The sequence below is a fragment of the Myxocyprinus asiaticus genome, chromosome 35 (genome assembly GCF_019703515.2).
Source record: "Myxocyprinus asiaticus isolate MX2 ecotype Aquarium Trade chromosome 35, UBuf_Myxa_2, whole genome shotgun sequence".
NCBI classification, from domain to species: domain Eukaryota; kingdom Metazoa; phylum Chordata; class Actinopteri; order Cypriniformes; family Catostomidae; genus Myxocyprinus; species Myxocyprinus asiaticus.
This window is the reverse complement of record NC_059378.1, coordinates 4,415,702-4,428,452: the sequence shown is the minus strand read 5'-3', so window position 1 is coordinate 4,428,452 and position 12,751 is coordinate 4,415,702. Positions and strand designations below refer to the sequence as shown.

The window sequence follows — 12,751 nt, the reverse complement described above, 5'->3', positions numbered from 1 at the left end:
ACCAATTTACTTTAACCAATGACTTTGTTATTTTGTTGTTGTAGCCTGTAGGGCTCTTTGAAATAACTGAAATAATTTAGCGAAGTGAGAACTGTTATTCGGTCAAGACCTGGAACTACTTTATAGCCATGTTTCCTTGAAAAATAATTGCACAACTTAGAATGTCCATGAACCAATCAGAATCAAGCATTCAACAGACCCGTGGTATAACTGCATTTAACCCACACTCCTAGTCTACACAGAATTGAGCATCATCTTAAACCTTTAAGTTAAAAATACTCTGCGAAAGAAGCTATGATCAAATTTACGGTCAGTGATGACAGCTTGGTGCAGTTTACGCTGGTGCTGAGATGCAGAAAAGGAACAGAAATACTTCATCAACATTATAGTAATTAACATGACTAATACCACAGACTGAAATGAACTGAGTATACAGGTTATTGAGAGACGTTTCTATTGTGTTTGAAATGGCCCATTGGAGATGCCGCCTCTACGGTCTCCATGTAAAGTGCGCTGCTTAAAAACACAGCTGCACTAGGCATATAATTTCAAAGTTAAAAAAAAACAAAACAATCCTTATCCACACCACTGATGGCAGCAGAACAATAATGTCAACAAAAAATTTTTAAAACAGTATTGGAAATTAAGTTCACAAATCAAAAATATCTGTATGCGAGCTTTCTGAGTAAGTTAATGGTGGCATGAACACTGCACAAATTTACTTTGTTCCAGAAATTAAACAATATCTTTGTCCTTTGTGGGATGGATATTCTGGACATGTCAGAATATAATTTTGACTTGTGTACATTAATGCACTTACTATTGAAGTTTATGGGGCAATCTTATTGGAGGATTTAAACACAAAATTGTGAAGCTTGTACTGAGGCACCTAAATTGATTACTCGGTAAAAAAAAATTCACTATTTATTCCATAAAAAATTCCAGTCTAAATCATGTTTCAATTATTTTTCTTGCAGTGGCTGCCAGGGGTGTAAAGTAACGAATTACAAATACTCACGTTACTGTAATTAAGTAGTTTTTTTTCCCAGGAATTGTATTTTTTTAAGTAGTTTAATTTTTTTTTATACTTTTACTTGAGTACATTTTAAGTGCTGTAACTGTACTTTTAATGCACTATTTTCCCACCATCTGTGTTCACTACTTCCCTGTCCTGATTTTATTTTTATCTATCAACATGATTGGCTAGGGAGGGTCTCGTGACTCCTGTCAAATCAAATCACACGTAAAAAACTTGAATGGCAGCTGTAGATCAGGCGCCAACTCTTATGGATGTGGAGGATGCCTCAAGCACAGTTCAACACCTGAACATCCACGGCTGCACCTGAAAGGGCTTTTCGCAGTGAAAAAGGCCAATTGCTTGATTGTGTCATGTGAGTTTAGCTTGCTCAAACCAGATATCAGCATTAATCCTGCCTCTAATTTTAAGAAACATATCGAGGTAAATTACATATTTCTGCTTTCTAAATTCTATGTGTTTATAACATAGCCTGTTATTTAGCTATCTATCACTGAGATTATTGGGTTGATGTGAGAGATTAAGGCAATGTTATCAATAGGGCTGGGCGATAAAACGATCTTGATGTTTATCTGAAGAAAAAAAAAGAGAGAGCGATGTCCTCGATATCGATAATAAACTTTTGATTCATTTTTTATAGACCTACTCAGCCTATGTTATACATCTAGACCAGGGGTGTTCATTACATCGATCGCGATAGCAAGACAACCACTGGTTGGTTGATCTAGATAAAATATAAAAGATTGACTTTTTATTTCCTGACGTCTGTAGCTGCGTGCTGTTTGATTGACAGGCAGCTAATGTTTGTGTGCTTTACATGTGTGTTCCAAGAGCGCTAATGCGGGTACGCACCTAAGCGTTCAAATACACTTTATAATTCCGCCAATGCCCGTCTTGGTGAGGCATTAATTTAAACGCAGTGGGTTTGGTCTAAAGTGAAAGTAAACAGTGGGACAAAAAGCGTATTTGTATCAAAATGTCAGACTTGAAGTGTACATGTAACCGAATTGAGCACTGTCTAGTAGGCTATGTCATAAAAAGGCTATTAATCAAACAACAATAACAAGGAAACGAGAGAACCACTCACTATTTTTGGCTGAATAACTTGAGTAGCTTTAAAAGTATTAATGTAATAGAATAAAACAGTGACATTTTTAATAATAATATTTTTTTAATAATATTGTTAGTTTATTTAATAATGCCGACCCCTGATGTAGAGAGTGTGTTAATTTGTATAATAAATTACCAGGAAAGTAGAGATGATAAAATAATTTATAATTATGCTTAGTCTTTATCAAGTTTTTTCTAATGCCTGATAGAAAAGTATCAACCTTTGCAGAGCAATACTTCAGGCAGAACATTCCACCAGTCACAAACTTCAGAACATTGTGCATCATGCATTAGAATGAGAACACAACTATTTCCGGGCTAAAAAGATACAAGAACTAAATCAATGTGGAACATTGTATCTCAAAAGGAGTACAATGTGGCCCCCCATGTGCTACTTAAAGAAATAGTTCACTCAAAAATGAAAATTCTCTTATCATTTACTCACCATCATGCCATCCCAGATGTGTATGACTTTCTTTCTTCAGCAGAATACAAATTAAGATTTTTAGAAGAATATTTCAGCTCTGTAGGTCCATACAATGCAAGTGAATGGATGCCAAATTTTGATGCTCCACAAAGCACATAAATACAGCACAAAAGTAATCCACATGACTCCAGTGGTTTAATCCATGACTTCAGAAGTTATATGATGAGAAACAGAAAGTTTAGACCTTACACATAAACTGATTTTAATGTAATTGTTTCGTACATTATGATATTGAAAATAACTTTTTCATCTTTTAATTTCTGTAATCATGTCGCCCTTTTATATATATATATATATATGTCTTCCATTGCAAGAAAATAAGCCATTATGTAAAAACAAAAACTAAAGCCAGGAAGGCTGTTAAACTAATAGTGCCCTCTTCACAGGTGTTCACAGTCTCTCCTTAATTGATCAAGACTTTCGCATTGCAGAGGTTAAAAATGAACAACAGATTCTAAAGGACCAAAGTGCAAATGACACGATCTGCGGTTTAATATTCACATTTTGGAGTAGGTCTCCATGGTTCTGTCCATAGGTGTCTTACAGAGAGAGGGCAGAATGGGTGCGGGCTAGTCCTCGATGCATATGACATCGCTGGGATTGCCTGATTTCAGGTCAGTGGTGGGCACATCTCTAAGAGTGTCACTGGACTTCTTCTCCAGGTGGCTGGTTGGGGACAGAGGTCCATTTGAAGACACTGGGAACCGGAGAGAAAATAGCACCATCTTTATGATCTCAGGAATGTTATACAGCAATAAAAAGTTTTTATTAGTTATATTTTCATAAATATATCATACAATAAACCAAGAGTAGTTACTAGATTTGACTTAGTTACTCACTGGTCACAACCTAAGTCTTAGTCTCAACCACAGACCACCCAAAGTCCGTTCACTTACCGTCTGGTACATATTGCACACAAAACTGTAAAGCATTTGTGAAAATTGCATGCATTACACATTGCAAGACTGATCACAACAGAATCATGCAGGAATCTTGAGATGCGTTTTTCAAAGTGTGAAACAACTTGACTTTACACAGCACTGTAAAAACACAGTGTTTATGATTAGAGACACTGAAAACAAGTGAGGCACAAAACAACCAAAGAAGCTACAAAACCATCTGTCACAGTCAGAACTAGGCCAATCAGAAGGTGCATAAAATACACAAAAATGTCATCCTAATTTGCAAGAAAAACATAGATAACATTTTTATTACATTACACAATGAATGCATTTGATTTTTAATAATAATAATAATATACATATATATATATAAAAAAAAAAACAATAGCACAAAGAAAACCACAGCACCCAAAAAATTGGTGTGCTATAAGAATTGTGACAGCTGAAACAAATTATTGTCTATTACAGGTTCTTGTGACCACTGATTGGTCTGATGCTGTGATCTAGTATACGATTGGTGAGATGCAATTGCAGGCATTATAAAAAGACCAGTTCAGCAACACTAACCCATGGTTGGGCAAAAGTTTTTATTTTTTATGGTTTGTTAGCTGAAGTTTTGGCTTTGTATAAATGATACAACTATGATGTTTCTGAGGTATGATGTTGAAATCATTGTTTTTGATTTGGGTTCTCTAGTTGTTTTTCTACCATGTGCTAATGATGTTTGCTTTGATTTGCAGCTTTTCTTTGGCACTTCTCCAGCTTTGTGTCCATGCTGGAATTGGAAGTGGTAAGTGCTTATCAGCTTTGTGTTGGCAATTTTGAATGCTGCACTTGTCCTGTGTACTAGTTGATGGTTATAACTCTGTAGGCAATGGACCCTATCCTGGATACTATAAACCTGAAATGGAGGCTGCTCATCCTATGCAGGATGATTCCAAACTACAAAGATTCTACAGCTGGGGTGGCAAAGGAGATGTCCCTCAACATTTCAGGCCCCGAGGTTCTAGCATCATAACTTATAGTGCTATTAAAGGTGGATATGGCACTGGAAGTGGCCTGTCCCCTCCAATTGGTTCAGGACGTTTTGGTCCATTGAGTGGCTATAAGCAGAGCAATGAGTCAGTTTTGAAGCCAGTGCAACTCTCAAACCAAATTCTCGTGCAGGCCAGCAATGAATCTGTGGGACAGTCCAGTAACCAGTCTGAATTCCAGCCTAATAATCTGCAATCTGCACTGGCTAGTTTGCAGCCCAGCAGCCAGCAACAAGCACAGGCCAGCTATCAGTCTGTGGCTCAGGCCAGTGGCCAACCTCTTGTCAAGCTGAATAGAGGTCCACATTTTCCAGTTCTTTCCAAGCTTTTTTCAGGTACTAGGCTAGCCCAGACCCCAAGCTTTGTGACGTCTGTACTTCAGCCAGCACAGCTCCGCTATCAATCCGTGACCCGCAGCCAACAACCACCTGTGGTTGGCAGCCAACAACCACCTGTGGTTGGCAGCCAACAACCACCTGTGGTTGGCAGCCAACAACCACCTGTGGTTGGCAGCCAACAACCACCTGTGGTTGGCAGCCAACAACCACCTGTGGTTGGCAGCCAACAACCACCTGTGGTTGGCAGCCAACAACCACCTGTGGTTGGCAGCCAACAACCACAAGCTATCTTCCAGTCTGCTGCCCAACATGGTAGCCAGCAACCAGCACAAATCCAGTACCAGTATGTTGCTCCGCTCCTATGCCAGCAACCAGCACAAGCCAGCTACCAGTCGGTTGCCCAGCCTAGTATCCAGCAACTAGCACAGCCCAGTAGAGGTCAGAGAGTCCAACTTTTGCCAGATGGTTCCAAGTTTTCAGGTACCAGGCCAGCTCAAATTCCAAGCTTTGGCTATCAATCTGTGATCCAGTCCAGCCACCAACAATCACATCCTAGCTACCAGTCTGTTGCCCAGCCCAGTGGCAAGCAACCAGCAGAGCCCAGCGGCCAGCAACCCAGCTACCAGTCTGTTGCCCAGCCCAGTGGCCAGCAACCAGCAGAGGCCAGCGGCCAGCAACCCAGCTACCAGTCTGTTGCCCAGCCCAGTGGCCAGCAACCAGCAGAGCCCAGCGGCCAGCAACCCAGCTACCAGTCTGTTGCCCAGCCCAGTGGCCAGCCACCAGCAGAGCCCAGCGGCCAGCAACCCAGCTACCAGTCTGTTGCCCAGCCCAGTGGCCAGCCACCAGCAGAGCCCAGTAGAGGTCAGAGTCCAACTTTTGCCAGTTGGTTCCAAGTTTTCAGGTACCAGGCCAGCTCAAATTCCAAGCTTTGGTTATCAATCTGTGATCCAGTCCAGCCACCAATCACATCCCAGCTACCAGTCTGTTGCAGAGCCCAGCAACCAACAACCAGCACAGGTCAGCAACCCATCTGTTGCTTGGCCCAGTGGGCAGTCTTTCAAGCCTGTGCATTCCCAAAAAGGACAACTTCACCGGATTGGTGGCAAGCTGTTTAATTGCTTTGAATCCGTATCGCAGCCCAGTGGCCAACTTGTGGCACAGCCAGGGCTGTCCAGGTATCCGTCTCCATCCAGACCCAGCTCCTTGGCACCACACAAGCCTGTAGTACCACCCAGTTACCAGGCCCCAGGAAAGCCTGCAGAGCCCAGATATAGTTCTGTTTTGCTACCCAGCCACCAGCCCTCTTCTAGACTTCTGCAAACAATGTTCCAGTCCATGTCTATACCAGCACAGCCCTTGGGTAGCCTTAAGCAGTCTAGCTACCAGCCCCAACTGCTTCCTAGCCAACCACATCTTCCCCAGCTGGTTCAACCAAGCTATGTGCCTCTTGCTAAGCAAGGACCATCCAGATATTCTGTGTCACAGGCAGCACAGCCCAGCTACCCGTCTGTTGCCCAGCCCAGTAGCCAACAACCCAACTACCAGTATTTTTCCCTGCCTGGCCAGCACCAAAGGTACCTGCCTTCCATTGATCCAGGACAGTCCCATTATGCTACTGTGTCTCAGCCAAATGATCTTTCTCTCTCTTCAAGCTTGGTGTCTGCATTCCAGCCACTGCAACCTGGCTTTCAGGATCCAGCCCAAATGCGCTTCCAAACTGGCTTCTCGCAAAATGTTCTGTCTGCTCCAAGTAAACACCGTCTGTCCTGGAGCAAAGTTGGGCAGTTGCAACAAGTAAAGTCCTAAGTGTATACATGTCTTGCTGTTTTAGACTCCTGTTTTTGGATTTGAATAAACTTAATTGGAAAGTGGTATTTTGACTGGTTTTTATATTCTGTGACTTATTCAAGGAGCTGAATGAAATGAGGGTACAATGCAACTGGATCTCACAATTATCAAAATGCCTTAACTTCCTGTTCTTGCTTTGTTTAGCTGCAGGGAAGTTAGGTTTTTTCCAAGTGTGAACAGGGTTTTTTTTTTTTTTTTTTTTTTGACATTGGGTAGTTTAACCAAAAAAACTCCTAGACTGTGTGATGGCAGCATTGTGTCTCTCTGACATTAGTATGAGAGAGTGAGATCTGACTAGTGTCTGTTTATACCATATTTTTAAAATGGCTTTTATTTTTAACTTTTTAAAACCATTCCTTTTAACATTCGTGTGAATTGCACACTTTGTCTTTAGGGGTCCAAGCACCTTCAGTGCTGGAACCCTATTCTATCTGTACTGATTTTTCTTATTTTTCTGCCCTAAAAGCATATGGGCAGCAAAAACGAAGTACTAGAAACACCAGACTTGGCAGGATTTACTCAATGGCCTGTATCTTCTGACCACAGAGTCCAAACATTTTGAAACTTGGAATGTTAATATCAGAACATTGAGGATGCGTGCATGCCCTACTGGACAGGGAGAAAAAATTGTAGCAAAAGTTTACAAATATTGTTCTGTTTCTCACCCAAAAAAAAAGTTCATTTATTTCAGTAATTCAACTCAAATTGTGAAACTCGTGTATTAAATAAATTCAGTGCACACAGACTGAAGTAGTTTAAGTCTTTGGTTCTTTTAATTGTGATGATTTTAGCTCACATTTAACAAAAACCCACCAATTCACTATCTCAAAAAATTAGAATATGGTGACATGCCAATCAGCTAATCAACTCAAAACACCTGCAAAGGTTTCCTGGGCCTTCAAAATGGTCTCTCAGTTTGGTTCACTAGGCTACACAATCATGGGGAAGACTGCTGATCTGACAGTTGTCCAGAAGACAATCATTGACACCCTTCACAAGGAGGGTAAGCCACAAACATTCATTGCCAAAGAAGCTGGCTGTTCACAGAGTGCTGTATCCAAGCATGTTAACAGAAAGTTGAGTGGAAGGAAAAAGTGTGGAAGAAAAAGATGCACAATCAACCGAGAGAACCGCAGCCTTATGAGAATTGTCAAGCAAAATCAATTCAAGAATTTGGGTGAACTTCACAAGGAATGGACTGAGGCTGGGGTCAAGGCATCAAGAGCCACCACACACAGACTTGTCAAGGAATTTGGGTACAGTTGTTGTATTCCTCTTGTTAAGCCACTCCTGAACCACAGACAACGTCAGAGGCGTCTTACCTGGGCTAAGGAGAAGAAGAACTGGACTGTTGCCCAGTGTTCCAAAGTCATCTTTTCAGATGAGAGCAAGTTTTGTATTTCATTTGGAAACCAAGGTCCTAGAGTCTGGAGGAAGGGTGGAGAAGCTCATAGCCCAAGTTGCTTGAAGTCCAGTGTTAAGTTTCCACAGTCTGTGATGATTTGGGGTGCAATGTCATCTGCTGGTGTTGGTCCATTGTGTTTTTTGAAAACCAAAGTCACTGCACCCGTTTACCAAGAAATTTTGGAGCACTTCATGCTTCCTTCTGCTGACCAGCTTTTTAAAGATGCTGATTTCATTTTCCAGCAGGATTTGGCACCTGCCCACACTGCCAAAAGCACCAAAAGTTGGTTAAATGACCATGGTGTTGGTGTGCTTGACTGGCCAGCAAACTCACCAGACCTGAACCCCATAGAGAATCTATGGGGTATTGTCAAGAGGAAAATGAGAAACAAGAGACCAAAAAATGCAGATGAGCTGAAGGCCACTGTCAAAGAAACCTGGGCTTCCATACCACCTCAGCAGTGCCACAAACTGATCACCTCCATGCCACGCCGAATTGAGGCAGTAATTAAAGCAAAAGGAGCCCCTACCAAGTATTGAGTACATATACAGTAAATGAACATACTTTCCAGAAGGCCAACAATTCACTAAAAATGTTTTTTTTATTGCTCTTATGATGTATTCTAATTTTTTGAGATAGTGAATTGGTGGGTTTTTGTTAAATGTGAGCCAAAATCATCACAATTAAAAGAACCAAAGACTTAAACTACTTCAGTCTGTGTGCATTGAATTTATTTAATACACGAGTTTCACAGTTTGAGTTGAATTACTGAAATAAATGAACTTTTCCACGACATTCTAATTTATTGAGATGCACCTGTATATATACATATATATATATATATAAACAATAGCACAAAGAAAACCACACCAACCAAATAATTGGTGTGCTATAAAAAGACCAGTTCAGTAGCACTAACCCATGGTTGGGCAAGAAGTTATTTTTATGGTTTGTTAGCTGAAGTTTTGATTTTGTATAAATGCTACAGCTATGGTGTTTCTGAGGTATGATGTTGAAATCGTTGTTTTTGATTTGGGTTGTCTAGTTGTTTTTCTACCATGTGCTAATGACAAGTGTTTGATTTGCAGCTTTTCTTTGGCACTTCTCCAGCTTTGTGTCTATGCAGGAATTGGAAGTGGTAAGTGTTTATTCAGCTTTGTGTTTTGGCAATTTTGAATGCTGCACTTGTCCTGTGTACTAGTTGATGGTTATAACTCTGTAGGCAATGGACCCTATCCTGGATACTATAAACCTGAAATGGAGGCTGCACTCCCTATGCAGGATGATTCCAAACTACAAAGTTTTTACAGCTGGGATGGCAAAGGAGGTGTCCCTCAACCTTTCAGGCCCCGAGGTTCTAGTACTGTAACTTTATAGTGCTGTAAAAGTGCTGTCCCCTCCGATTGGTTCAGGAAGTTTTGGTTCATTGAGTGGCTATAAGCAGAGCAATGAGTCGGTTTTGAAGCCAGTGCAACTCCCAAACCAAATTCTTGTGCAGGCCAGCAATGAATCTGTGGGACAGTCCAGTAACCAGTCTGAATCCCAGCCTAACAGTCTGCAGTCTACACTGGCAAGCTTGCAGCCAGCAACAAGCACAGGCCAGCTACCGGTCTGTTGCCTGGCCAGCACCTAAGTTACCTGCCTCCCATTAAACCAGGACAGTCCAGTTATGCTATCGTATCTCAGCCACATGATCTTTCTCTTTCGAGTCTGCATTCCAGTCACTGCAACCTGGCTTTTAGGATCCAGCCCAAATGTGCTTTCCAAACTGGCCTCTCACAAAATGTTCTGTCTGCTCCAAGTAAATGGCATTCATAGGTATATGCATGTCTTACTGTTTTAAACACCTTTTTTTGGATTTGAATAAACTTAATTGGAAACTGGTTTTTGACCTATTCAAGAAGCTGAATGAAATCAGGGTACAAAGCAACTGGATCTCGTAATTATCAAAATGCCTTTAAACTTTCTGTTCTTGCTTGGTTTATCTGCAGGGAAATTCATTTTTTTCCAAGTGTGAACTTCTTTTTTTTTTTTTTTAAATCTGGTAAATGCTGTCGGATTCATGCTTGTGAGAACTAACAGCTTTGCCACACTTGACTAACAAGGAAACCAGTAATGTCTTGATACATTTCCTGAGTCATGAGTCTGATTTGCTAATGTGTCTTGAGACTCAATGTTTTTCAAGATTCAGCTCTGGCCGCTATGTCCCTCTACTTCCCAGTAAGCTGCTGAAGTACTCGATAGTGTCTCTTCGTTTTGATGTATTAAACAACAACAAATAAAAACCTGCGCAAGACTGTGCTGGTAGCATTGTGTCTGTCTGCCATAGTATGAGAGCTCGGACTTGAGTCTGTTTATACTGCACCATATTTTTAAAATGGGTTTTTTTTTTTGTTGCTTTTTTTTGGGACGTGTGAATTTGTACTGATTTTCTCATTAGGGGCCCAGCTGGAACCCTATTGTATCTGTTAGAATTCTTTTTAGGGGGCCAAGCAGCAAAGTTTCTGGAACCTTATTGTATTTGTACTGATTTTTTTCTTATTAGGGATTCAAGCCCAAAAGGCTGAAACAGATTTGTATTTGTCAGGTTTTTTAGTTCAAGCACAAAGTGCTAGGAACCCTATTGTTTTTGCTCTAATTTGCTTTATTCTGCTGCAAAATGCATTGTGCAGACCAAACTGTGAGTCCTAGAGACCTGAAACTTTCAAGGATGGTAGTATTCCAGCTGACACAGTGGAAGCAAAGTTTCATCCTGATTGGCCACATGGTGGCACTACGGTGATGCATTTTATTTGCAAAAATGCCCATAACTTTTTAACCATATGTCACACTCTCAAGTGTCTTATGTCATTGGAATATCATATATCATCTCTTTTTTTTCACATTTTGTGTTTTTTTTTTTTTTTTTTTTTTTGCAAACTAGTCCTAGGCCGTTTTACCAATTGGAACCAAAGCAGTGCAGAAATATTCGTTGGAGTCCCAATATCAATAATGATCAAAAACATGTTGAACTTTCAATTCGGGATGGTCGTGCCCATCCAAAATGTCCATATTAGGCAGGACCAATTTTACTTAAATGGCTATAACCTTTGAACGCAAATAGCTATCTTCACCAAACTTGACATACTAATGTAGGGTATCATTCTGAGGACACACCAAAATGTTTTGCCAATGGCCACTTGCTGGTGCTATAATTTGAACAAACATGAAAATGGCTCTTTAAACATAAAAAGATTCAACAACTAAGACATAAACTGAACAACAGAAATGGAATAATGTGTCCCTGAATAATGTGACCCTCCACCTCCAAATCAATCCCGCTCCAAAGTACAGGCCTCAGTGTAACGTTCATTCCTTCGACGATAAACGCGAGTCCGACCATCACCCCTGGTGAGACAAAACCGTGACTCATCAGTGAAGAGCACTTTTTGCCAGTCCTGTCTGTTCCAGTGAAGGTGGGTTTGTGCCCATAGGCAATGTTGTTGCTGGTGATGTCTGGTAAGGACCTGCCTTACAACAGGCCTACAAGCCCTCAGTCCAGCCTCTCTCAGCCTATTGCGGACAATCTGAGCACTGATGGAGGGATTGTGCGTTCCTGGTGTAACTCAGGAAGTTGTTGTTGCCATGCTGTTCCTGTCCTACCAGTGTGATATTCAGATGTACCGATCCTGTGCAGGTGTTGTTACACGTGGTCTGCAACTGCGAGGACAATCAGCTGACCTTCCTATCTCCCTGTAGTGCTGTCTTAGGCATCTCACAGTACGGACATTGCAATTTATTGCCCTGGCCACATCTGCAGTCCTCATGCCTCCATGCAGCACGCCTAAAGCACATTAATGCAGATGAGCAGGGACCCTGGGCATCTTTCTTTTGGTGTTTTTCAGAGTCAGTAGAAAGGTCTCTTTAGTGTCCTCAGTTTTTATAACTGTGACCTTAATTGCCTACCATCCTTAAGTTGTTAGTGTCTTAACGTTCCACAGGTGCATGTTCATTCATTGTTTACGGTTCATTGAACAAGCATGGAAAACATTGTTTAAGCCATTTACAATAAAGATCTGTGAAGTTATTTGGATTTTTACAAAATTATCTTTAAAATACAGTGTCCTGAAAAAGGGACGTTTCTTTTTTGCTGAGTTTAGGTCTCCTCACCCTGAACAACTTTGCCTCAGGAACCATTGCTGTCAATCAAAGCACTGTTTTAGCATCATCAATTATTTGAAAAACATACTTTTGCAAACTAGTCATAGGTTTTTCGTCCAATAAAAATTAAACCAGTTTAGAAAGATTTTTTGGAGTCCATACATCAATAATTATCAAAAACATGTTGAACTGCATGTTTCGCATGGCTATAATAGACCAATGAATTCTCGAGGGCGGAGCCTAAAACACTTATAGGTCTATAACTCCTGAATGCAATGAGTAATCTCAACCAAACTTAAGACAAATCTGTAGGGGATCAAAGTGAGGAAAAACAATAAATTTGCCTGGGATTGGCCACTTGGTGGTGTTACAATGAAAATGAAAATTCTAGAAATGTCTCTAACTATGGAACCGTTGGTCCGAATGACATGAAATTTTGCATGCTGTGTCT

At 40.9% G+C, this 12,751-nt stretch overlaps 1 protein-coding gene across 1 annotated transcript in view; it reads right to left on the bottom strand.

Annotated features, from left to right (window-relative positions):
- Positions 1-3,165: 3,165 nt before the first annotated feature.
- The window catches only part of LOC127426165 (chromodomain-helicase-DNA-binding protein 5-like), an 87,135-nt gene continuing 77,549 nt past the window's right edge, over positions 3,166-12,751 (bottom strand). Inside the window, exon 40 of the mRNA XM_051672763.1 lies at positions 3,166-3,330. Within this exon, the coding sequence (XP_051528723.1) occupies positions 3,203-3,330 (128 nt within the window). The 3' untranslated portion in view covers positions 3,166-3,202. The remainder of the gene's footprint in view (positions 3,331-12,751) is intronic.